Consider the following 26,255-nt stretch of genomic DNA (forward strand, 5'->3'; position numbering starts at 1 on the left):
CTGGTGATAGGAATAAGCATTTCTATTTACAGAAAAAAGTTACAGATTTTTTGGTAGCACCATACATTTTATAAAAATAAAAACGTGTTGCTCGACTGCGCGTACGACCCACTTCGGCAGTTATGAGATTTGTCTTAGTCTTTAAAAAAATTCCATTTTGAATCTGTGCTGGCCACAGACACTGACAGTTGATTGTCAGCTTGACATTTTTCTCGGAGAATTCATAAGTTTCATAACCATATCTGGTGAACTATTTATTACTGTTTTCGACTCATTTTCTCTCCCTGGCCTCTGATTTTGCCTCCTTCTACGACTACCTTCGCTCTCGAACCCCGGACCGTGATTTTACTGGCTTAAAACGACGACCTTTGATTTTAAACCCTGGACCTGATTCTACTTGCATTAACGAAGATGTGTGCTTGCCCTGCTTGCTGCCGACGGCCTTTGCGTTGAACCCCGGACCTGATTACAATTTTTAAGCCCATTGAGTTGGGAAAACGTGGATAGGTACTAGCGATTTTGTAAGAGCTAGTTCATCTAATTTGCCAAAATGTGGAACAGCGACAAACACAATGCCTGTGAAGAAGAAATTGATGAAAGATGCAGAGATATTTTGGACAGAGAATGTGTATCCCATTAATTTTGAAAAGTGCAACTACATGTTATTAGAGTGTAATAAACATAAATTTGTCTTGATCTATATTAACATTATTACTCATTTTAGCACCCATAAGTACGTTTTCACATTATTCGATCCAATACCGGATGTTGGACCGATATCCCATACATTACAGGCGTCGTCTTGGATTTTTTCCATTGAAATCCTTCCGACATCCGATATTGGATCAGGTAATGTGAAAACAGGCTAACTCCTAGTAGTGATTCATAAGCGCACCTGCCTACAGATGAGAACTAGAGAAGGACCTGTGCCCTAAACAAATAACTTTAGATTGTTGGTTTATTGTCTGCTTTAAGTAGTTAGTGCTCAAAAAGGAAATGAGTTTGCGATGTGACGCCTACTGCTTTTCACATCACCCATTCAGAAAGGGTACTTTTCGGCCCTGTTAGGAGGGAATTAAGTGACACTTTTCTGTTCAATAACTTTGTCTGGCCTGTATAAAATATTAACGCCACGGAAAGTGTTTGCACATAAGTAATAATCAGTAATCAGTAATTCTTTATTGCTATCATAGGTACATAAGTTGTTACATTTCAGTAGGTATAGCACAGCTATGAACCCTGTAAGGGCACTGCAAATATAGTTCTTAATAACTAAAAATCTTAATACTTATAATCTTATAAATCTTAATACCTATATTGCTATGAGAACATTTTTATGTTGCAACATATTCTAATATTATGTATAAAAAAATTGTGTCGATTAAGTGCATAATATTTTTACAACAGACCTGATTCATATTTTAGTATTTTGCTTATATGATATGAAAAAAAAGTGTCAAATGGTAGCAATAGTAGATTGTGCAACAAGGGAGAAAAATGAGATATATATCTTGAGTGTAGCAAGGTATTCTTAAATTTAATCCTGAGCGTAGTGAGGGATTCAAGTGTTAAGACACAAGGTGGAATTAAATTTGCTACACATATTAACATCAACTTTTAGGAAATTTATATATAATGATATGTTATATGAACTTTTAGGAAATTTATATATAATGATATGTTATATGAACATAAAAAATGGTATGTTATGTAACCATGTAAAAAATGTGTCCTTGAAGGGAAAAGTATCACTTTGGTCCCTAATAGCAAAGAGGAAAAGTGCCTCTTTGCACCCTCCTCGCAGTGCAGGGAAGAAAATAACCCTTTCTTTTCGAATCCCAGTCACTACACTCAGTATTCAATTACATATAGAATACTTCACTTTGTTCACAATTCCATTTATATCCTCGCTATAAATATGCAATTTTGCTCCCTCGTAACACAATCTACTATAGTGCTGTTAATCATGCTTTAACAGTATGGAGGGCCATAGAAGAATATGGAAAGCCATAGCCGACTGAATTTGATAGTAACTTGACAGTAACTCGACACACATGACACACCTACAACTCAGAAGTAAAATAAAACAACACAATAAAATAAATCAATTGTATTTTATTATAGGACATTGCAAATTATAAAAAAAAATGTATTTTACCATATTTTTCCTATTGGTCTATCCAACAAAATACACATTTTATAAAATGCCACCGTGTCAGATATTTATGGCTTTCTTTTTTATGATATTATTGCCAGCGTGTAACTGCATTTTAAGGTTGGTAAACAAGACACGGTATCTTACACTCAGGTGGTCTTCACAGCAAAATCACACTCTGGTTGGGCAGTTCCTGCCAACCTATTGAGACCAACTTTCCTTCAGCTCCTTTCTTAATATGAACAATTTTAAATCTGGGTTTTTCTGGTTGGTTTTAGAACAAGTTGGTATAAAGCATGTTTTGGGATCCTTATATCGTGTTTATGTACTTGTATTCATTATAACAAATAGTGTCCGGAACTTAAAAGCGATGATCGTCCTTATATCAAGCAAAATCAGAAGTCAGGGAGGCAAAACGGATCGTAAACAGTTCAGCAGGATCAGGTCCAGTGTTTAAAAGCAAACGTCTTCGTTAATGCAAGCAGAATCAGGTCCAGAGGTTAATATCAAAGGTCGTCATTTTAAGCCAGTAAAATCAACGTCCGGGGTTCGAGAGCGAAGGTAGTCGTAGAAGGAGGCAAAATCAGAGGCCAGGGAGAGAAAATGAGTCGAAAACAGTAATAAATAGTTCACCAGATATGGTTATGAATTCTCCGAGAAAAATGTCAAGCTGACAATCAACTGTCAGTGTCTTTTTTTTTTTTTTTTTTTTAATTTATTGGGAGCATTGGCAACTTGGCCATCAGCTCAAACATACAATATTTAATAAAACAGAAGAAACAATTAAGTACAGGTATAACAATTACTATGTTAAACATAAAAGTAAATAATTGCACATATTTAAATGATAAACTTATGACTATTTAGTAACTACACAATACAATGTTTTATCAATAAGAAGTAGTTTTGATCAATTAAAAATTATTTACAGAGCGCCAATAGTGTGCATAACAAATTCACAAATTACAGGGTACAATTGTGGATATTTTAAAAGAGCCTGTACAGAGTTTGGTAGAACTTGAAAACCCGTATCCATGCACATGGCAACAAATAACAACCTCTGCAAATTAAATGAAGAACAGTTAAAGAAAATGTGGTCAAGATTACAAAAATTAAAATTACAATATGGACAAGCAGCGGAATCACTTAATTTTAATCGGAAAAGATGTGCTGGAAAACGAGCATGACCAATTCGCAATCTACATATAGTTGTAATAAATCTCCTTTCTATATATTTTCTTTGATATTCAAACCACGACTTGGTGCTGGGAGCCTGGACTATTTCGGCTAGCCATTTGCCTTTAACTTCTTTGGATTTAGACCACGAGTTATTCCAACGTCTAATCATAAGTTCTCTAACAAAAGGAACTAAATCGGTATAAGGTACTTTTAAATTACAAACTTGAATATTTTCAGAAGATTTGGCTAGCGTGTCTACAAGCTCGTTACCAAAAATTCCTGAATGTCCAGGAACCCAGCAAAATTCAACAATTATATTTCTATCTATTAAAGAACTTAAACAGCTTCTTAACTTATAAATTAAATAGTTAACAGTTGCACTTAGACATTTATTTTTAAGAGCTTGTAAAGCGCTCATGGAATCAGATAGAATTAAAAATTTGGTTTTATTTAAATAATTATCGTTAATATGCTCTAAAGCGTAAATTATGCCTAATACTTCAGCCGAAAATACAGAAAAGTAACTACTACATTCAAACACTTTTCCTAAGTTCAAAAAAGAATCATAAAACGCAAAACTGGTCCTATCTTTAGTCTTTGATCCATCTGTATATAGTTTAATAAAATCAGTCTTCATATCAAGAAACTCCAAGAAGTCATATTTTGATTCAAATTTGATGAGTTCAACAACCACGTCTCGCATGCTATCATAGTATTCATGTTCAAAACAGGGAAGCAAATGCGACCAATACACTATATCTTGGAATTCAAAATTTAAATACGTTATAACTTCACTTATGGAAGAAGAATTAGTAAGCGGTGTTAAATTATAATTTGGTATGTTGACATATGTCAAGTATCTATAAGCTACTTCATTATCACGACTAACTAACTTAAGGCCATATTTATCAGTAATATAAGATCTACGTATAAATAGAGGCACAATGCCAGCCTCTATCTCCAGAGAATTAATTGGAGATGACATCATAGCTCCAGTAATAATTCGTAGCGCCCTATTTTGAATAATATCTAATTTCCTTAAAAGGTGGATATTCGCATCAGCAAAAAACATACAACCATAATCAAAATTACTTCTAATAGCTGCGATATATATAGTCTTAAGAACCTTAGGGTCTGCTCCCCATTTTACTCCTGTTAACGACTTCAATATATTTAAACCTAGTTCGGCTCTTTTAGAAATAGTATCAATATGAGTTTTCCACGAAAGATCATAATCAAGAAATAGGCCAACGTATTTGACAGAAGACTGAGCAGGAATAACGCTAGAATTATATAAAACTTGAGGGTAATGCAAGCCATTTTGAGAAAAGAGAATTACAGAACTTTTGGAAACATTAACTTCAAGTTTTAGTGAATTTGTTAATATGTTATGAATACTACGCAGACAGTCGTTCATAATAGATTCACCAACTTTTATATCATTACAGTTTACATATAAAACCAAATCATCTGCATAAAATAAGTGCTTAACAGAATGCGGAATTTCTTTCATAAAACAAACCAAACTTAGTATAAATGTAAGAGGAGATAATACAGAGCCTTGAGGAGTACCCTTTGTAGAAACTTTAGAACCTATTAAAGTAGATCGAATTTTTAAAGTAAGAGATCTTTTATTAAGAAAATTAAATAACCAACGTAAAATATGCCCAGGAAACCCCAATATAGATAAACTTTTAATAAGATATGCGTGATCAATGTTGTCAAATGCCCCTTTAATATCTAAAAAAACAGCTAATGTATACTGATTAGATCGAAAGTTATTCTTAACATCGCCAATTAAACAACTTAAGTTATCTATTGTACTTTTACCTTTCCGAAAACCGTATTGAGTACTTGGAATAAGTTTGCTGTTTTCCGTAAACCACTCTAGTCTATTTTTTAACATTGTTTCAAAAACTTTCGCGAAACAGGATGTTAAGGAAATAGGTCTATATGACTCAACGCAATTAGGATCCTTATAAGGTTTGAGAATTGGAACAACGTGTTGTGTTTTCCAAGTTGGAGGAATACAATTATTTTGCCATAAATCATTCAATATTTGCAATAACACTTCTTTGGCGTGATTAGGTAAGTTTTTGATGACACTGTAAGAAATGAAATCAGGCCCAGGTGAAGTATCTTTTTTATTTTCTAGTGCAGCTAAAAACTCATTAAAAGAAAAGTTGTTAACCATCCATTGAGCCTCCGGGAGGCCACAATTCTCAAAGTACTCATTAAGGTCACCATTTGATATATGATTATCGTCTGAAGCAATCCTGTCTAAAAACAGTGTCGAATTATCTGGATTTTGAAAAAGATTTGAAGATGATGAAACTAAATTAAGTTTTGCATGCTTGAATCGGCGTATGTGATCCCAAATAATTTTACTCGATGTCATGCGATTAAAGGAAGAACAAAGATTAGACCAACACTCTCGTTTAATTTCAAATAGTTTTCTTTTCTTAAAGGCATCTAATTTTTTATATAAAATGTAGTTTTCTACAGATGGATATTTTTTGTATGATTGTAAGGCTATTTTGGCTCGTAAAACTACACATTCACATTCTTCATTCCACCAAGGAGTAGCTTTTAAATTTTTATTAAACTGGTAACATTTTTTAGAAAACGTCATTAATATGTCATGTAAAATACTCAAATACTTCGTATAATTTTCTAGAGGGTTATCTACAAACTGAAAAGCTTCATATTCAACATCACATAACTTTTTAAACTTGGCCCAGTCAATCTTTTTGAAATTTACATTAGCTAGTGAATTATCTTGACGAAGATTAATACCCGGACTCTTAGATATTGGAGTAGGCGAGTCAAAAACTACACCAATGAGCAGAGGGAAGTGATTACTACTAAGAAGATCATCAAGAACAGATACCGAACAACTAGAGCTAAGAGCTCGGGATGCGAATACTAAATCCAAAACATTACCTTGTTGGCCAAACGGAGCAAAAGTCGTGATCGTGCCGTCATTTAAACAAACAAAATCTGAATTTTCTATAAAAGCATGAAGAGCCTTACCTCTTCCATCATTTACTCTTGAACTCCAGGAGGAGTGATGTGCGTTGAAGTCACCTATTATGAGACGGTTATTGCTTACAAATTTTGAACACGAATCTTTTAATAAATCTATACTAAACTTACCATTTGGAGGTGGAGGTGCATATACACACAACAAATCTAGAAAAAAATTATTAATGTCAACAGTAACTAGAATATTTTGGAAATGGTACTGTGATGAAGTGTTGACAACACTAAACCTGAGTTTGGAACGGATAGCAATTGCAATGCCACTGTGGGGATGGTTAGAGTCTCTTCTAATGACAGTAAACCCAGGCAATTTTATAACTTTGCTAGGTGACAGCCAAGTTTCATTAATTAGTATGATGTCAACACTCTCATCACAGTTATGTAAAAAATGTATTAACTGACCTAATTTAGGAAATAGACTTCTGGAGTTCCAATGAAGTATTTTTAATTCTTTAAAACCTAACCTATCCATAATTTAAGTTGTGAAACTTGTTAAAAGCTGTTCTTTTACCATTTGGGAGGTTATAGGGATAGGACCAGAGGAAGTATTATTGATTTCTTTTTTCTTCAATAACTCTACAATTGTTTTGGTAATTGCATTAAGAACAATATCAGAGTTCAGGATATCAGCAATCACAGCACGTCCTTGAGGAGTCTTAGCAGGTGGTTTTTGCATCTTACTATTTGAGGTATTATTGGTATTGTTTTTAGGTGTAACAGCTACTGCAGCTGCCGTAGCATAAGAGAATTTGCCACTGATCTTGTTCTTAATTTGAGCAATTTTTTCCGCCTTTACCGTACAAGAATATGAAACTGCAGAATGGGGTCCACTACAGTTTGAGCACTTGAAGTCAGAAGGTGTGGGACATTCCTTGTAAAAATGTCCTGCCGAACAAATGGAACAAACTTGTGAACTTTTGCAAGCTCCACTACCGTGATTAAATTTGTAGCATCTGAAGCACTGCAGCAGTGGCCTGATGTACTCCTGTACAGGCATCCAGATGTGATCATAGATGACGTGGTCGGGTCTAGTTGCAGCCATAAATGTCACCAGAACAGTCGGAAGCGGTTTATATTGACCATTTTCTTGTTTTTTGGCAAATCGCTTCACACCGAGAACCATGCAGTCTGCTTTTAGTTCGTCAAGTAATGTCTCCTCACTGAGATCAACGGGAGCACGAATTATTCCTTGGCATTCAATACTATCGTAGGGGATTGTTGCCTTCCAGTTGTTGGCTTGTAATAGAGCATTGTTCAATAAAAATGCATTAGCATCTTTGGCACAACCAAAATAAACTTTTACATAAAAGTTACCCGCTGCTTTAACATACTGAACTCCAGTGACTTCTTTTAGTATCCTATTAACTTTGAGGATGTCCATGGGAATTTTATGCGTGGCCTCATTGGCATCGGACTGTAATAGAATGGCATATTCCTTTTTGGTCAGGTCTTCGTATATAGGATTGTGATCTTTGAAAAGACCACGCCTGCTTCGTATGTGGGTCATTTTTTGTTTACGTGATGTGCACGTATCATCAGAATCCGGTGTTTCTCTGTTTTTCTTTCTTTTTGAAGAAACTTTGGCGGTGTCTGTTTCCATGGGGGAGGGGCCGCCGCCCGCACCCCCGTTTCCCGGGCTCATCAAAGGTTTATTTCAAGAATTTCAATTTGTAGTTAGTTTTAATGAAAAAGATGACAAAATTATGTAGGTTTTGCTAGTAAAAAAGGACTTAAAACCCAATTAATGAAAAATTTTCAAAAAAGCCGCCTTGCTGTTTCGGATTCCCGCCCTTTTTTCACTGTCAGTGTCTGTGGCCAGCACAGATTCAAAATGGAGTTTTTTTAAAGACTAAGACAAATCTCATAACTGCCGAAGTGTGTCGTACGCGCAGTCGAGCAACACGTTTTTATTTTTATAAAATGTATGGTGCTACCAAAAAATCTGTAACTTTTTTCTGTAAATAGAAATGCTTATTCCTATCACCAGAAAAAATATCAGGCGATTTTAAAATTTTCAGACATCCCCCATTGCGATTTCTATTTACTTTTCTATTCTGTTTGCCATCCCGATTTTGCGAAAATCGTTGTGGCATATAAAAAGGGGCTTGTTGCGAAAAAGGATTCATAAAATATCCTTGCGGAGGATAATATGGGAACCCATGCGCTGGCGGGTTTGGCATAGGTTTGCCAAAATATCCCGTATTAGGAAAATTGTTAGAGCCCTGCGCGGGCTGTCTGGCACGCGACGGTCCAGCTTGCGCAGCTGGCCAGTTAGCCTTTGGTGTTTGATTCGGTAACGGCCAAAGAGTTTTCGCAACTCCGCCGTTCTTTTCTAGCTCGGCTGACAACATTCCTTTATCAAACAACCCTTCACAAGTTGGCGGAATCTTACGAATGGCCGCACGGGTGAATTTATCTTTCACATATCTCAAAATACCGTCACGCCTCTGTTGAATTAAATCTGCCCTATGTCCACAAGCCATTTGGAGAAGGTCAACTGATATTTTGTTAAAAGGACCCTCTATAAAGATCTCATTAAGTTTTTCTCTTAAGGCAGCTACAGTTATGTCTTGATCGGCGGATGAAATCCACGAGAGTAAAGACTCCAACCCAGATTGCAACGATTCTTTTTGTTTGATTAATGCCTGAGTAATGGCGGCAAAGCCTTTCTCAGTAACGCTAAGAGAGACATTTCTGTCATACGGCTTTAATTCATCGTTACATTCGGTATCGATGAAACCTGGGGTCGAGCAATAAGATTTCTGAACCTCCGCATAGCGGACGTCCGCCCAATCTGGCGAGCCAAAATGCTGAACCTCATTTAAGAAATGCACATGGTCCTGGGCAGATTTTGGAACTGATGGCTCTTTTAAAGTAGTATTAAATGGCAGGTTAATACTCAAATCTGCCGGCTCAGCCTTATTTGCGCCACGTGTTTCATTATCAGAGCAAAGTTCACCACTGACATTCAGACTAATATTATCGTCACGATCGTCAGATATAAGCAGCGAAGGAGGTGGTCCGGGCATGGGTTGCTGCGGACCATGTGGGTACGGTATCATTGAAGATAAAAAACGTTTTACCTCACTTACTTCTTTCATTAGGTTATGTACCGTAACCTCTTCGCTGTGACGTTTCCTTTTTGAAGTTTTGTGAGGCGCTCGCCGTTTTCTTTTTGAGGGCCCTGGAGCCGACGGATCCTCCACAGATACGAAGCTTGACCTCGATTCATCTGAGGATGAGGAACTGCCGTCGTCTTCCATTGTACTGAAAAACAAAACTTATTAAAATCTTCACGAACGGTTACACCGTTTGAAATATTTTCTACATATACATAAATAGATATAAGTAAAAAATAAAATATGCACTTATTTTTACCAGATTGCAGAAATGTTGCTCTGGTAACAACCTTACAGTTGGAAAACAAAATTGCCAATGAGGCTCGATTTCAAATCGAGGAGCCAAGTCAGCTGCTGGTTAATATACAGAGAAAACAGTTCTGTTGATAAAAAAAGTAAAGTTTTTGATAACTTCCTTTCGTTGATAGTTGTAACTGTTGTAAGCTTAATTATTTTATTGAATGAATTCTTATTTTTTACAAGCAATATTATGCTTTAAACATTCATTCAACGTTTTAAATACTTCGGTATAGTGATGTCGGTGTTTTGTGATGATCGAGACGATCTTGATCTGTGTTGTTTACAACACATACGCTACTTGTAACCAGTAGCGTGTATTAGTTGAATTTGATAATTGTTATAAAAAAATGTGATGCATTAGTAATCGAGTCCTCCAGAGCCAGTGTTTAACCAAAGAATCGAGTATTTACACAAGACAGTGAGTATTGACTTAACTTATCGTGTTTTGTAAACATTCTTGAACCTAGTGAACTTGTGGTTCGTGTAGGTGTGTCGCTGGGTCGAGTCAGGAAACCGTACAAGTGAATCAATCTGGTGGTTTTCTAGTCGTGTTAGCGAATTGAATTTACTTGAGAAGTCTTTTGAGTAACTAATGGAATTGGCAAGTGGGTAAAATTGTGGGAATATAATGTCGTCAAATAAGATACAAGACTTGTTTGGCGGCTTGTCATACCAGTTTCTGCCTACATAATTTACCTTGCATTACTTAGCGTAACCGTCTTTAGCTTAAAGTTTATGGGATCTATTTCTACTCCTATCCTGTTTCCTAACCTGCATACTTCTGTAAATAAGTAAAACATGATTTGGTTGGTATGTTACACCCATTTTCTAAATATAACCAGTGTGAATAGTGTCTATCAGTGTAATTAACGTCCAATTTTTAATAATATCTTCCTGGACCTTTCGAAATCTTAACTCTCAAAGCATTCACAAAGTATTGGTACCTACATAACATGATCCATAAAAACTAGTTGATATGTTTAAGTTTTCCAATACAAAACTAAGTTATCCTATTTTGCAGGATATGCCAAGATAACAATGTCTTCCGTGCACTGTGTGGTGGTGTGGGAGTGGCAGTGCGAGGACCAGTGGATCCCGCACACCCCGAGTGTGGCGCGGACACTGGAGCGAGCACATGCCAAGAAGCTGACCCGAGTTGTGCTGGCCGACGCGGACCCGGAGCTCAAGGGGCATTATGTGAATTTGAGGACACTCACGCAGAGCTCTGATGCTAGTGGTGAGTATTTATTTTAGATCTTGTTTTTTCTGCTTTTATATTGTATTGTTTTACTTCACTGTTGGCTTTTATCTTGATTTGTAGTAAATATAACCTGTGGACCGATTTTTATGAAACATGATTAAGAACACTCCCAACTAACTCAGCTTTCAAACAAAAAAAACTAAATCGAAATGGGTTCATCCGTTCGGGAGCTACGATGCCACAGACAGATACACAGACATACAGACATCAAACTTAAATAACACCTCGTTGTTTCTGCGTCGGGGGTTAAAAATGAGAGTTGGTTTTAATAGGTAGGATAAGTAAATACATAGATTGAGCAAAATAGAATATTATATAAAAACTAAAATCATTTTTTTTTTTTTTTTTTTTTATTATAAATGGGCTTACTCTTGACCACAGACTAGCCAAAGGCAAAGACGTGGCCTACGATGGAGTGAGCTCGCCCAGAAGATGCCTGTTCACTCTTGATTTGAAGGTTGCCGGGTCATTAAAGAAAGAGTATAATTAGCCTACTTTTTAATATTCTACAGAATGTCCATCACTTGATAGTGACCCTGACACTAAAGTCAGTCTGAAATTTTTAAACTAAATTATTGCATCATGTAGCATAATTGATTATTCTTTTCAATTTTACAATTCTTCAATATCTGGGGCCCGTTTCTCGAAAGGTACAAGCCTTGTATTACAAGTGCGCGAACTGTCAAATCGTATGGGTTGTCATGGAAACACACTTGTAATACAAGGCTTGTACCTTTCGAGACACGGGCCCCTGGCCGAAGGGTGTAGTCTTTCGAAGGTCCCGGGCAACTTGCCGAATTCTACACCAGGACAGACGACGCAACAAAGCCTCGACGTTACGTCCTCACCTATATCATCTAGATAATATTTTGTCATGTATTTTTAGTTACACAGTGCTTTGGTTCTTACTGTTATGCTGTGTAACATATTTGAATTAAATAAATAAATAAATAATAAATAAACTGTTGTTCAAAAGCCAATAATTGTAAACCTTGTATTTTATACCTTGGTTAAATAATTCAATGTTACAAATAAAATGAAAAATTCCTATTTGATAAAGTAATCAATTTAAATGGGTCCATTATGATCCTGTTACATTACACAGTATCCTAAGTAATTGATCAGAAAGTGGGCCAAATACATTAGTCCCCACATTATGTTCAATTGAACCTCCCTGAGTCATGCAGCGGACAATATTGTTTACTTTTGATTGACTTGGACTGTTGATTTGTTAGTAATAAAACTTTTTAATATGTGACACTAATGTTTTTATTGAGGAGAAGTAATGAGACCTAACTCACTGCATATTTTACATATTACTTTGGTATATCAGCCATACATCTGGGTTTTGGGAGCGGGAATGAATTAGTGTATTTATAACTCTGTTTATAGTAACTCGAATTACTATTACTCGAATTATTATATAGATTAAACTACGTAACTGTCTCCAAATGTACCTAGAAATGTTAAAGTAATGTCTGTCGTTATGGACACTGATGATTTTCATTTAAATGATACTGCTCAGAAGAGTAAACCCATTATATTGTATTGTACGCAGAAGGTGAAGGCGGCACAGAAGCGAACTGCCGCGTACGACGGGCCTGCTACAGCGTCACTTCTGTAGGCGGACGCGGCGTGCGGTGGGAGTGGGCCGCTCATGAGGGTTACTATACCGCACTGCCTATGGAGGTAAGACTGACTTCTTCAACATCATTTCAGCCGTTAATCGTCCACTGCTGAGCATAGGCCTCCTTTCGTGTACGCCACCTTGCAGTTTTCCGAATGTTGTCCACCCAATGACCCAACGGATGCCAGGCACTTACATCCGCAAGGGACACCATTTGTCAACATTTTGGTCCACCTGTCATCACTCTGCCTGGCAACATGTCCAGCCCAATGCCATTTGGGTTTGGAAATGACCTCACCCATGTCCCGGTGTGGCGTCGGATCTCGACTTGTAATATTGACTGTATATATCTCTAATTCTCTATCGCTCGTGCGTATTGGCGCGACAGAGCCACACTACTTTTCGCGGCTTTTGGTTTTCGTTTCGCGTCGGAGAAATGCCATTCGGCTACGGCACCAGATCACTTCATCCTCAACGACGACTTTCAAGACACACCAAACGACGTGATATACCTAGACTATGAAAAAGCCTTTGATAGAGTGCCTCATCGCAGACTCCTGGCTAAGTTGGAACACTTCGGCATAAGGGGAAAGCTTCTACAATGGATAGAATCATTTCTAAAAGACAGAAAATTCAGGGTGCGAATAGCTGACAGCGTATCTGACGAATTTGATGTCTGGAGTGGTGTTCCGCAAGGATCGGTGATCTCAACCACCTTGTTCAATATATTTGTGACTGACTTACAAACCGTCATCAAGTCCAACTTCAGCTTCTTCGCGGACGACTCCAAGCTGTTTGTTAACCCACTGATAGACCACAGCAAGCTACAGTTAGACCTGGACAGAATTAAGGACTGGTGCCTCACATGGCTTATAAATTTGAACGAAACAAAATGCACAGTTCTGCACATGCACAAAAAGAACCCAAATTTGCCCTATACTTTAAATAATGTACAGTTAGCAGATACTGCGACCCAACAAGACCTGGGAGTTATTATGTCTAACGACCTGAAGTGGGAACCGCATATTTATATTATTTATATTTTATATTTATATTTATTTATTTGGAGATCCAACAGCTATGACATAAGTATATAAAACACAGTAGACACAGGAAGCCAATTACAGGAACTCACTGGTAGTGACAATTTGTATAAAATAGGTACTAAAGTTGCGCACTATCGTAACCACAAGTGAACAAAACTGACGTACATATCAAATTATACACTAGTCAACATAATAAAGTATTGAACTATAAAATGAGATCAAACTGTCGTACATATTAACTTATACACTAACTTAAACACATTACACAACTTATACAATACTAAAATGAGATCACAAAATCAAGTATTAACTATGCAGTAGGAAGGCAATATTTCCAAAATGGTAAAAAAGGCCAACTCGATAGTTTACATAATTAGAAGAGCTTTTCGTATCCTTACTCCTGAAACAATGCTAAAAATATACAAGACCTATATAAGACCTATTCTGGAATACGGTTTTCAAGTATGGAATCCGTACTTCAAAAAAGACATTGATATGATCGAGCGAGTGCAGCGTAGATTTACTAAAATTCCCGCACAACTAAAGTCACTCTCCTACGAAGAAAGATTAGTGAAGCTGGGCCTGACGTCACTGCAAAAGAGGCGTGAACGTGGAGATTTGATCGAGACCTTTAAAATCATTCAAGGGTACTATGACTGTCCAGAACTAGTCGACCTGTTCACTCGAAATTCAAACACGCGCACAAGAGGACACAACATAAAACTTGTAACAACAAAGCACAAAACAAATATCGGTAAAAACTTCATTACAAACAGAATAGTGCAAGCTTGGAACAAATTACCCTCTGAAGTTGTGAACTCTACCAGTGTTAATCAATTTAAAAATAGACTAGACAAACTATCTAAGTAGTGAAATCGTGCAAAGTGAACTATGATTTAGACGTACCAGCATCAGCTGCCTGTCTAAAACGAAATAATAATAATAATAAAACACGATAAGAATGTTAACATATAATTTTGTGAGGGAAACCTCCCGGTTTTGCTTGCTTGCCTGCTAACCTGTTTGTTTAATTCCTTATTTGTTTCAGTTCCAAAGCCAACTGGAAGAAGCGTGGAGCTCCGGCGTGGAAGTGGTGTGGTGGTGCGGCTGGGCGGCGCGGCCGCGGCACATGTCGGCGCGCGGGCCCGGCGGAGCGCTGCGGATACTGCACCGCGCTCCACAGCCGCCCTACCCGCTAGCCAGGTCGCAGCCGGCTCCTCCGCCACGAGCAGGTCAGTACCGCGGCACATGTCGGCGCGCGGGCCCGGCGGAGCGCTGCGGATACTGCACCGCGCTCCACAGCCGCCCTACCCGCTAGCCAGGTCGCAGCCGGCTCCTCCGCCACGAGCAGGTCAGTACCGCGGCACATGTCGGCGCGCGGGCCCGGCGGAGCGCTGCGGATACTGCACCGCGCTCCACAGCCGCCCTACCCGCTAGCCAGGTCGCAGCCGGCTCCTCCGCCACGAGCAGGTCAGTACCGCGGCACATGTCGGCGCGCGGGCCCGGCGGAGCGCTGCGGATACTGCACCGCGCTCCACAGCCGCCCTACCCGCTAGCCAGGTCGCAGCCGGCTCCTCCGCCACGAGCAGGTCAGTACCGCGGCACATGTCGGCGCGCGGGCCCGGCGGAGCGCTGCGGATACTGCACCGCGCTCCACAGCCGCCCTACCCGCTAGCCAGGTCGCAGCCGGCTCCTCCGCCACGAGCAGGTCAGTACCGCGGCACATGTCGGCGCGCGGGCCCGGCGGAGCGCTGCGGATACTGCACCGCGCTCCACAGCCGCCCTACCCGCTAGCCAGGTCGCAGCCGGCTCCTCCGCCACGAGCAGGTCAGTACCGCGGCACATGTCGGCGCGCGGGCCCGGCGGAGCGCTGCGGATACTGCACCGCGCTCCACAGCCGCCCTACCCGCTAGCCAGGTCGCAGCCGGCTCCTCCGCCACGAGCAGGTCAGTACCGCGGCACATGTCGGCGCGCGGGCCCGGCGGAGCGCTGTCGGCGCGCGGGCCCGGCGGAGCGCTGCGGATACTGCACCGCGCTCCACAGCCGCCCTACCCGCTAGCCAGGTCGCAGCCGGCTCCTCCGCCACGAGCAGGTCAGTACCGCGGCACATGTCGGCGCGCGGGCCCGGCGGAGCGCTGCGGATACTGCACCGCGCTCCACAGCCGCCCTACCCGCTAGCCAGGTCGCAGCCGGCTCCTCCGCCACGAGCAGGTCAGTACCGCGGCACATGTCGGCGCGCGGGCCCGGCGGAGCGCTGCGGATACTGCACCGCGCTCCACAGCCGCCCTACCCGCTAGCCAGGTCGCAGCCGGCTCCTCCGCCACGAGCAGGTCAGTACCGCGGCACATGTCGGCGCGCGGGCCCGGCGGAGCGCTGCGGATACTGCACCGCGCTCCACAGCCGCCCTACCCGCTAGCCAGGTCGCAGCCGGCTCCTCCGCCACGAGCAGGTCAGTACCGCGGCACATGTCGGCGCGCGGGCCCGGCGGAGCGCTGCGGATACTGCACCGCGCTCCACAGCCGCCCTACCCGCTAGCCAGGTCGCAGCCGGCTCCTCCGCCACGAGCAGGTCAGTACCGCGGCACATGTCGGCGCGCGGGCCCGGCGGAGCGCTGCGGATACTGCACCGCGCTCCACAGCCGCCCTACCCGCTAGCCAGGTCGCAGCCGGCTCCTCCACCAAGAGCAGGTCAGTACTGCAACTATCTACATCATGACCAGTGGTTCCTACATCCTTACCTGTCCCAAGAAGCGTGGACCTCCGGGGTCGAAGTAGTGAGGTGGTGCGCCCGGACGGCGCGGCCGCGGCATATGTCGGCCCGCTGACCCGACGGAGCCTTAGTGCGTTTTCACATTATCCGATCCGATATCGGATGTAGGACCGATATCCCGGCCTTACGGGTACTACATGGCGATGCATCGCGCGCTCCGATCAGATATCGGATGTCGGACCGATATTCCATACATTACAGCCGCCATCTTGGATTTTTCCCATTGAAATCCTTCCGACATCCGATACCGGATCGGATAATGTGAAAACGGACTTAACCGCTAGCCAGGTCACAGCCCGCGCCTCCGCCGAGTGCAGGTCAGTATACTGCAAAACTTTAGACTAAGTATAGAGTGCACAAGAGCAGCGTAAGGGGGCCGGTAATATGGTCAATAACAGTGAGTGTGTCATAAGAAGAAATGTGTCTGGCCTTCACATTGGCCCTGTTTAAACAATGATCAGTGTTTATTGCGTGTTCATACTTTTACCAGTAACCGTGAGTAGCAAGTAGCAAGAGTATGAAATCGCAAAAACACCTGTGACAATGACTAAAAAGGCCAAATTGAAGGCCAGACGCACTTCGCCTTATGTTACACCTTAACCTTACTAATTTATTTATTTTTGTTGACAGTGCCAGCCCCTCGCACACACATCCCACAGCAACAACACACTGGGTCTAGTGTCCACTCAACAGCCTCTCTAGCGTCTCTGGCTTCCACTATGTCCGTTCGCTCCGCCCCGCCACAAACTGTGCCTCGAAGTGGAAGAAGTGTGTCACCAAGCAAGGAACGCAAACCGGCTTAGCCAGACAGATCCTGCACAACTTGAATATATTCAGTGAGTCATATCTACATAATAATGTATGTCACGTAACGCCACAGTATAATAAAGAGTACCTACTATAGTACAGTATGGCCACTCCCGCTCCCCGTTGAAAGTGCCGCCCACCCCCTCTCGGTTACCTCACAGTTACCGCCTGCCAAAAACGCTAACAGTCGACCTGTCATATTTCACTCATACACGCATAGTACGCGTTCACCTACACGAACTTAGACTGTGTGCTAGGAACGCGCCTCTTTCATATATTTGATCGCCAGTGTCCGAGGCGTGGTAACGCCTTTGGCTTCACTTTGCTATACACGTTACTGCTTTAATATAAGTATAAATGGGCAGATGTTATCCATACTAATATTATAAATGGGAAAGTGTGTGTGTCTGTTTGTTTGTCCATCTTTCACGGCAAAACGAAGCGACGAATTGACGTGATTTTTTAAGTGGAGATAGTTGAAGGGATGGAGAGTGACATAGGCTACTTTTTGTCTCTTTCTAACGAGCAGGGCAAAAGCTAGTAAGTATATATTCGAAGAAAAACTGGGCCATCAACATTTTGCTATAAAATTGAATGTTGCTATTGTTGCTAACATTATTTCACAGGTCACAACAGTAACAGCAAACCCGGTCTAGAGAGTCAACATAGCACCGACTCCGAAGAGCCTCGTGCCTCGCTCTCTCACGGCGGCCGGCGACACAGCGTCGACACCGTGTCCACATACCTCAGTCATGAGAGCAAGGATAGTTTACAGGTGATTTTAATTGGCTATTCTTGAATAATACGATTTAGGAGTAAAGTTTGTAAACCTCACAAATATCGACACAGTGTCAACGTGTCTCATTATCTGTCTATTTACCAGAGTTACCCTTAACGAACAACGAACTTTTCATCACATTTGCTGTTTAAAGGTCTCCTTGCGTCTACGTGTACTGAAGAATAATGTACTATTTTATTCCCAAGGGAGTAATGGATTTAGTTTTGAAAAGTAATACAATTCGTACAATACTTCAGGCAAAGGATGTTTCAATCAGCCAAGGATTTTTTTTGCACAACTAAATTGACTATTAAGCTACAAAAAAATATGCGGTATGAAAAATGCATTTTATTTATGTTTTACAATTATTTCAGTGTATTTTACATTTATTTTATAGATTTCACGTACATAAATCGTTATAATTTGCAATCTGGCAGGAAATTGTGACGGCCATCTCGATTTGCGCTTGATCGCGTTACCATAGCAACGGGCAGTAGGTACAACACCGCCATTCATTGAAGGTTTTGCCGTATGATTTTTTTTCTCTGTGTTTTCCTCTCAAATGTGATGAAAAATATTGTGTGTAACTCAGGAGGTAAGGATTTTGTAAACTCGTGTCTGTAACTCTCTCCAGCCAGCGGCTGTCGCGAGTTATTAACACTCGTCGACAAAATCCCCCTTACCTCCCTTGTTGCACAATATACAAAAATACAAAATACAAAATCATTTATTCAGCAAATAGGCCACGGGGGCACTTTTACATGTCAACATTACAGAGTATTCATTAAAGTTAAACAAATGAAATTAATAGAAATATTAACTAAAAATATTAATCATAAGCAAAGTAGCTATACACTGATATAGAATTAGAGATGTATAAAGTCTCTAAATGTCATATTATTACTAACTATAATCAATACATAAAGAAAGTGCAAACAGATACAAAGATAAAAGAAATCTATAATACTTCAATAGTTGTAAAAGACTGAATATTACAAGTAAAAATATTATACTTAATCAAATAATCCATGGAGATGTATAGCGTCTCCAAGAGTCAAATTTTATAAAATTAAAATATTTAAAAGTAAAAACCTTTGTCAAATAATACAAAAAAAAAAAAAATACAGAAAATGAACAGCTAAATTACACATTTCAAGAGATGTACAAGTCTCTAGTTGTCAATCATTAAAGAACAAATCAAGTTTACAAATAAGGGCCAATCAAGGTTACAAATTAAGTTTAAAAATATAATCAAAATCTCAGAGATGTATAAGGTCTCTAAGTGTCCAAAAAACTAACATTAACTTAATCAAACGACAACAAGGTCATTAAAGTAAGGAGTCTATTTAAAATAAAATATAATCAAAATCTCAGAGATGTATAAAGTCTCTAAGTGTCCAAAAGCTAAAATTAACTAAATTAAACGACAACGTGATGGTCTCTAGTGTCATCCTTAAGACATTACTTACTTAAGTTTAATTCTTACAAGAACCGAATGTAGTGTCTCGCAATCCGCTCAAAAGTAAAGTTAAATAATCTGACAAAACATGTGGCCCAGGTAAGCTTGAACAGACCAGTCTCCACAAACAGCACCCGTTCACGAGTATGACGCGTATCTCAGCCATCGCCTCCCTCAACCTCCATTCGGGAAGGTGGCGACCCGATCAACACGCCACCGTAAGCAAAGACTTTTAAGCGAGCATGACATGTTCAAGCTAACAGCAAATTGACAAAAGAAAAATCGACACAGTGAAACACGACATTAAGCTTGTAGGTGACATTAAAGAGGGCAACAATGCCTAGTATAGCTATACATAACTAATTACATGCTCAACGTGACTTAGAGATGTAAAGGTCTCTAAGGGTCAGTGTACTATCATACTTTAAATAAATTTTATATAACTACGCTATATAATGAAAACAAAAATCTTAGAGGTGTATAAGGTCTCTAAGCGTCCTACTAACATAACTAATGATACAATACAATCACATGAGAAAAATTACGCTGTGTCATTTTTACTGGATACTAGTACGGTTGTATTACAAACTTCTGCTACCATAATCAAGCTACTGGCTTAAAGGCATTTTTATCATTTATAAAATCATTTACCGTATAGTAAGCTTTACCTAGCAAACAGCGCTTAACATGTGACTTAAATTTGCCGAGTGGCAAGTTCACTACATCAATGGGGATTTTGTTATAAAAACGTGTACAGTTCCCAACGAAAGACGTACTAACCTTACGGAGACGGTGGAAGGGCACGGCAAGTTTATGTTTGTTTCTAGTGTTATTAATTAAGAGTGTGGTTGATTATTTGAAGCAATTTGCAGGTTGTTGTTGTTTTTGAGAGTGATTGCAATGTGTTATTGTCCAGCAAGCGTCAACGGGCTCGCTGCTCAACTGCAGCGCGGGCAGCGACGACGTGTTCGACGCGCCGCCGCCGCCGCCGCCCGCGCCCGCACAAGGCGAGTCTTGCTAATATTATAAATGGGAAAGTGTGTATGTCTGTCCGCTGACTGGAGATGAGCTTTTGGTAGCTGATGGTAGAGCCCTGGAGTATCAATCCAGAAGCCGGGAGTTCAAGTCCCACCCATGGTAGTGATTTTTCCCCCTGAAATTCATTTTCAGTTTATATTATTTTAGTAATATCAAACAAATTTCGACGATTTCGTATGCATTTTGGGCGAAAACTTAACATTCATTAAAGAAAATTGCAGGAAAGGGCCAACTTTCGTGATGGATCACGCGAAAACTATAAGCGCTAGAACCAAAGTGTCAATGAATGATTTTAGTAAATTAATTAAGGATTACTTTGTTCCTACACGATTTTTCTGTATCTTCAACGGTTTTGTCAGAAATCGAGAAAAACCGCATTTTCGGCTATTTCAGGGGGGGGGGGGGGGTGACGCAGAGGGGGGAGGGATGGGGAGGGTTGATGAAAAATAACTTCGGCCTATTATGTACGTATCCCAGTCAAAAAAAATCTTCCATTAATTATGCCAAGATTTTCATACATAACTTTCCAGGAGCAACATACTAAACCTTCCACTTCCAATCAACAATTTAACTCGAACGAAGGCGCGGGCAAACTGGGTAAAGACTAGTTTCTAATATTTATGAGTGTAAATTACTAGCCAGTATAATGTCAGTATATTTCCCTAGTTAATCTTAAAATGTATCATAATCATTATCATCCGATAGACGCCACTGCTGGAAGTAGGCCTCGAGAGAATGCCATCGCTTAGTATTTTTGTATTTGGCAGGTATGGAAGGTTCGGGCGGGCTGTGCGTGTGGGTGGGAGCCGTGTCAGCCCCGCACCGCGCCAGCAGCTGCGCGCGCTGCCGCCGGCCGCTCGGCGCGGGCGCCGCCGTGCTGCCTTGTCAGCACATGCTGCATCTGCACTGTCTGGACAGCCAGCTCACACAACGACCGCAGGTAATTTCAGCAACGATATATCAGTGGTGGTTGGTACGTCGTCTAGATAAGATGTGGAAAAATTATAGAAGTCCCATTCTAGCTTGCAATTGCTCAGAATTTAATCTTATAAAATCACAAAAGTTAGGATAGTGTTTGACGTATAAGGCACAAGACGACCAAAATTAGGGTATTGTTTAACGCCTAAAGCCCAAGGTTTTAAAAATAAGGGTGGTATTCGACGCACAGGATAAAAAGGTAGGTAGGTAACGTTTGGTGAGAATTTAATGTTTTTAAGTCGCTTCTAGCAATCACTAGCAACTTTTAGTACTTAAAGAAAGTAATAGATTTACGGTACTTTTTGACATGTCCAGGAACCCCTCTACATCGAGTGTCTCGTATGCGGCCGCGTCTACGGGCAAGACAACCGCGCCGCACCACAAGGCGAACAGCCGCCCGGCAGCATGGCGTGGAGACTCGAACCCACGGCCCTCCCGGGACATGACTGCGGCTCCATCCTGGTCACGTACAAGTGAGTCACACGCACACACACAGACACTAGCGAGCAAGGCGAACAGCCGCCCGGCAGCATGGCGTGGAGACTCGAACCCACGGCCCTCCCGGGACATGACTGCGGCTCCATCCTGGTCACGTACAAGTGAGTCACACGCACACACACACACACACACACTAGCGAGCAAGGCGAACAGCCGCCCGGCAGCATGGCGTGGAGACTCGAACCCACGGCCCTCCCGGGACATGACTGCGGCTCCATCCTGGTCACGTACAAGTGAGTCACACGCACACACACAGACACTAGCGAGCAAGGCGAACAGCCGCCCGGCAGCATGGCGTGGAGACTCGAACCCACGGCCCTCCCGGGACATGACTGCGCCTCTATACTGGTCACGTACAAGTGAGTCATACGCACACACACAGACACTGCGGCAGCATGGCGTGGAGACTCGAACCCACGGCCCTCCTGGGACATGACTGCGGTTCCATCCTGCTTACGTACAAGTGAGTCACACACACATACACACTAGCAAGTAAGTGCGTTTTCACATTATCCGATCCGATATCGGATGTAGGACCGATTCCCATACATTTAAGCCGCCATCTTTGATTTTTGCCTTTGAAATCCTTCCGACATCCGATATCGGATCGGATAATATGGAAACGCACTAAAACGAACAGCCGCCCGTCAGCATGGCGTGGAGACTTGAACCCATGGCCCTCCCGGGACATGACTGCGGTTCCATCCTGCTTACGTACAAGTGAGTCACAGACTATACAGGTCATTTCATAATAGCTAGCATGAATCGAAATAATTAAAATGTATTTATGTTTGACAAATCGACCAATAAAATGGTAGTCACTAGTTACCCCTTAATTATCGAAACAAGTGTCATACATCAAACTTTGTTCAGTCCATTTGTGCCAACTTTCATGAAACGAGCTGAACATAGCCATCGAATGCTGAAACCTCTAAAATGTACAGATAAATCGCGAGCTTTCCTCGGTAAGCGCCTACATAACAGCGGGTACTAACTCACGACAGATTCGCGAAGTGGTTAAGAGAGATGTAATGTAATGTGATGTGATGAGATGTGTGTGATGTGTGTGAGAGATGAAAAAAAAAAGAGAGATGTGTAATAAATAACTTGCGGAGTTCAGCTGCCACTTCGTTGGCGGATTGAGTTAGAACAGCCATCTTAATAACCCCGTAACTTGTCGAAAGGATCTCATAATATCGTTTAATTTGTACTGTTTTGTGCTGTGCTGTGTATACTACTTATGTAAGATGTTCAATACAAATTGTTTCGTTCGCAGTTTCCAGTCGGGTCGGCAAGGCCCGCGGCAGCCGGCGCCCGGGGCCCCGTACTACGCGGTGGGCTTCCCGCGGCACTCGCTGCTGCCCGACACGCCGCTCGGGAGACAGGTATTCTAATTGTTCCATACAATTACGTGAATAACTATTCATATGTATCTTTAAAAAAAATTGGATACACTCGTTCGAAGGGTTAATTTAACCCCGTGAATTAACATAAAAGTATGCGTTCAAACTTAAATTATATATTTAATAATTCTCAATAGAGTTCAACATTCTATCGGCCATAAACAGCTTCGTATGCAGGAAAGGGTCCAATATTTTTCGTTCCAAAGTCATGAGTTTTTGAATTTGAAACCGTTTATTCCATTGTAGTTGAAAATTTCATTTTATGTAATCTTTTTCAAAGATCACCGAACCGGCGACTAACTTATTCGATTATAAACTGAAATAGACCGTACAACTGGGGATAACCGCCGCGGTTAGCCGCGTAAGCTGAAGACCCGGGTTCGATTCCCGGCTCGGCTGGGCCTTGCCGTTTTTTTCTTTCGTGTATGATATCTATTTTAATTTATGAAATGACCGTGTTATTCAATATTCATAAATTATATGTAATTTAGACTTATATTGACTGTTATTACCTTTTTGATTTTTGTCGAGCTCTTGATAAATTTCCCGGTCAATAGTCTAATGAAAATAACCGTGAATCATTCAAAACTCTTATATGTGATTTGTTTCACAGGTCCTAGCAGCACTCCGCACAGCATGGGAACGTCGCGTCCTTTTCACAGTCGCCACCAGCCTCACCACCGGCCGAGAGCACGTGGTGGCCTGGCGCACCACCCCGCCGCCTTCAGACGCATCCCACTACCACACGGACTCGCACAGACTGCTCACACAGGCGCTAGACAGGCTACACGCTCTTATAAATGACCACTGACTGGCTACACCGCTTCAGAGCGTTGTAGCTTGACGCTCCACCCCGCCGCCTTCAGACGCTTCCCACTACCACACGGACTCGCACAGACTGCTCACACAGGCGCTAGACAGGCTACACGCTCTTATAAATGACCACTGACTGGCTACACCGCTTCAGAGCGTTGTAGCTTGACGCTCCACCCCACCGTCTTCAGACGCCTCTCACTACCACACTGACTCGCAGAGACTGCTAACACAGGCACATGCCGTACATGCGCTTATAAATGAGCACTGATGCCTGGCTACACCGCTTCAGAGCGTTGTAGCTTGACGCCCCACCCTGCCGCCTTCAAATGGTTCCTACCACCATCACTGTGTGCGTACATGATACGAGGTATAGTCTCCATCAAATATATTGGACCGGCCAATATACTCACAAATAGTTGGCCACGCCTCTGTTATCAAGGTGTTAGAGTTTATTTTATAGTTCAGGTGATATACATGGTGGGAACTGTATGTGTAAAATGAGAATGTGTGTCAAGGAATCAGCTGCCTGGCTACACCGCTTCGGAGCGTGTTAGCTAGTTTCAAACTACTCTAAAACAAGTGCTTCCAGATGTAACAAGGCTAGAGGTATGTAAAAATCGAACTTTACTCAAATAGTTTAAAATATATAAGTTTCCAAAAAGACAAATCGATTTATAGATGTCTTCCAAGATGAGTATAAGTAGTTGTATTTCCAGTATTTTTATATGTTCTAAAAGGACAGTATTGAATGTATTATCATTCCTTATGACTAAGACAAAGCTAGCGATAAGATGCAGTTGCATTTATATTTTATTACAAACAAAAGTAGGTATATCGAGGGTATTTTTTGTAAAGATTGAACACCAGACAAAAAAATGGCGCACTACGTCAGAAACCGGTCGTAATGTATAACCGCCCGCTTGTGTGTCGCGAACCCGCCCAGCGGGTTCTCCGGAATCTGAGCAAAGTTCACGAGTGCCCACCACGCGGGTTCTTGGTTTCGAAAGTGTTAATATACACCGTGTTTTTTGTTTTCCTTTAAATAGGCTAGTTTCCTACTAGTCAAATCAGCTTCTTTTTAAGAACTGTCAAAACGATTTGCTAGTATGGAATTAATATGAAATACTGAGGAGTGACGTCACGGTCAATTCATTTACTTTTTATCTTTCTCTTTGACTTATTAAATAGAAATTTTGTTAAAATACAACTACTGTCCATATATTTCTTAAAATTTTGTGGAGCTTTATTTCGTGCAGTGCATAAAATATTTTATTTTAAGTATAAGAAACTAGCCTATTCGACACGTAGTTAGGTTCATAGTGTAGTATATTAGTAGGGGGAAATTAGCTAAAATTACGGCATAATTAATGGAAGGTATTTTTTAATTGAAATATGTACCTTATAGACCGAAGTTATTTTTCATACACCCTCCCCACCCCTCCCCCCTCTGCGTCACCCCTCTACCCTCCCTTAAAGTGCCGAAAATGCGGTTTTTCTCGATTTGTGACAAAAATGTTGAAGATACAGAAAAAGCGCGTAGGAACAAAGTAATCCTTAATAAATTGACTACAAATCATTCATTAACACTTTGGTTGTAGCACTTATAGTTTTCGCGCGATCCGTCACGAAAGTTGGTCCTTTGCTGCAATTTTCTTTAATGAATGTTAAGTTTTCGCCCAAAATTCTTACGAAATCGTCGAAATTTGTTTGATATGACTAAAATATTGTAACTCATGACTAAAATAAAATTAAGGGGGAAAAATCACTACCATGGTTGGAATTTCCAATATGTCTTGGAATTCCAGTAACTATTTAAGACGTAATATTTTCACGGTAGTAGTCGCTAGGAGTACCATTGATCCATATAGTATATCGATGACTGGGGATGAGCTTTTGGTAGCTGTTGGTAGAGCCCTGGAGTATCAATCCAGAAGCCGTGAGTTCAAGTTCCACCCATGGTAGTGATTTTTCTCCCTGAAA

The 26,255-nt window shown here is 41.2% G+C and overlaps 2 protein-coding genes across 2 annotated transcripts; one reads left to right on the plus strand and one right to left on the minus strand.

The window, feature by feature from the left end:
* Window positions 1-7,776: 7,776 nt before the first annotated feature.
* Window positions 7,777-9,849, minus strand: LOC125230322. The gene is made up of 3 exons (XM_048135453.1): window positions 9,755-9,849; window positions 8,397-9,643; window positions 7,777-7,790 (listed from the first exon to the last, which is right to left on the minus strand). Exons 2-3 carry the CDS (start codon window positions 9,637-9,639, stop codon window positions 7,777-7,779), a joined length of 1,257 nt encoding a protein of 418 aa, XP_047991410.1. The 5' UTR covers window positions 9,640-9,643; window positions 9,755-9,849.
* Window positions 9,850-10,289: 440 nt separating this feature from the next.
* LOC125230323 (protein deltex-like) lies at window positions 10,290-25,313 on the plus strand. Its single transcript, XM_048135454.1, is given in 16 exon segments — window positions 10,290-10,400; window positions 10,817-11,032; window positions 12,615-12,745; window positions 14,778-15,020; window positions 15,167-15,437; window positions 15,627-15,821; window positions 15,892-16,059; window positions 16,150-16,416; window positions 17,129-17,293; window positions 17,296-17,334; window positions 17,932-18,080; window positions 20,459-20,549; window positions 21,348-21,520; window positions 21,874-22,031; window positions 23,333-23,441; window positions 24,073-25,313. Coding segments are annotated over 16 exon segments (2,586 nt in total). The 5' UTR covers window positions 10,290-10,387; the 3' UTR covers window positions 24,271-25,313.
* Window positions 25,314-26,255: the final 942 nt, after the last annotated feature.

The sequence above is a fragment of the Leguminivora glycinivorella genome, chromosome 10 (assembly GCF_023078275.1).
Source record: "Leguminivora glycinivorella isolate SPB_JAAS2020 chromosome 10, LegGlyc_1.1, whole genome shotgun sequence".
Taxonomy (NCBI): Eukaryota; Metazoa; Arthropoda; class Insecta; order Lepidoptera; family Tortricidae; genus Leguminivora; species Leguminivora glycinivorella.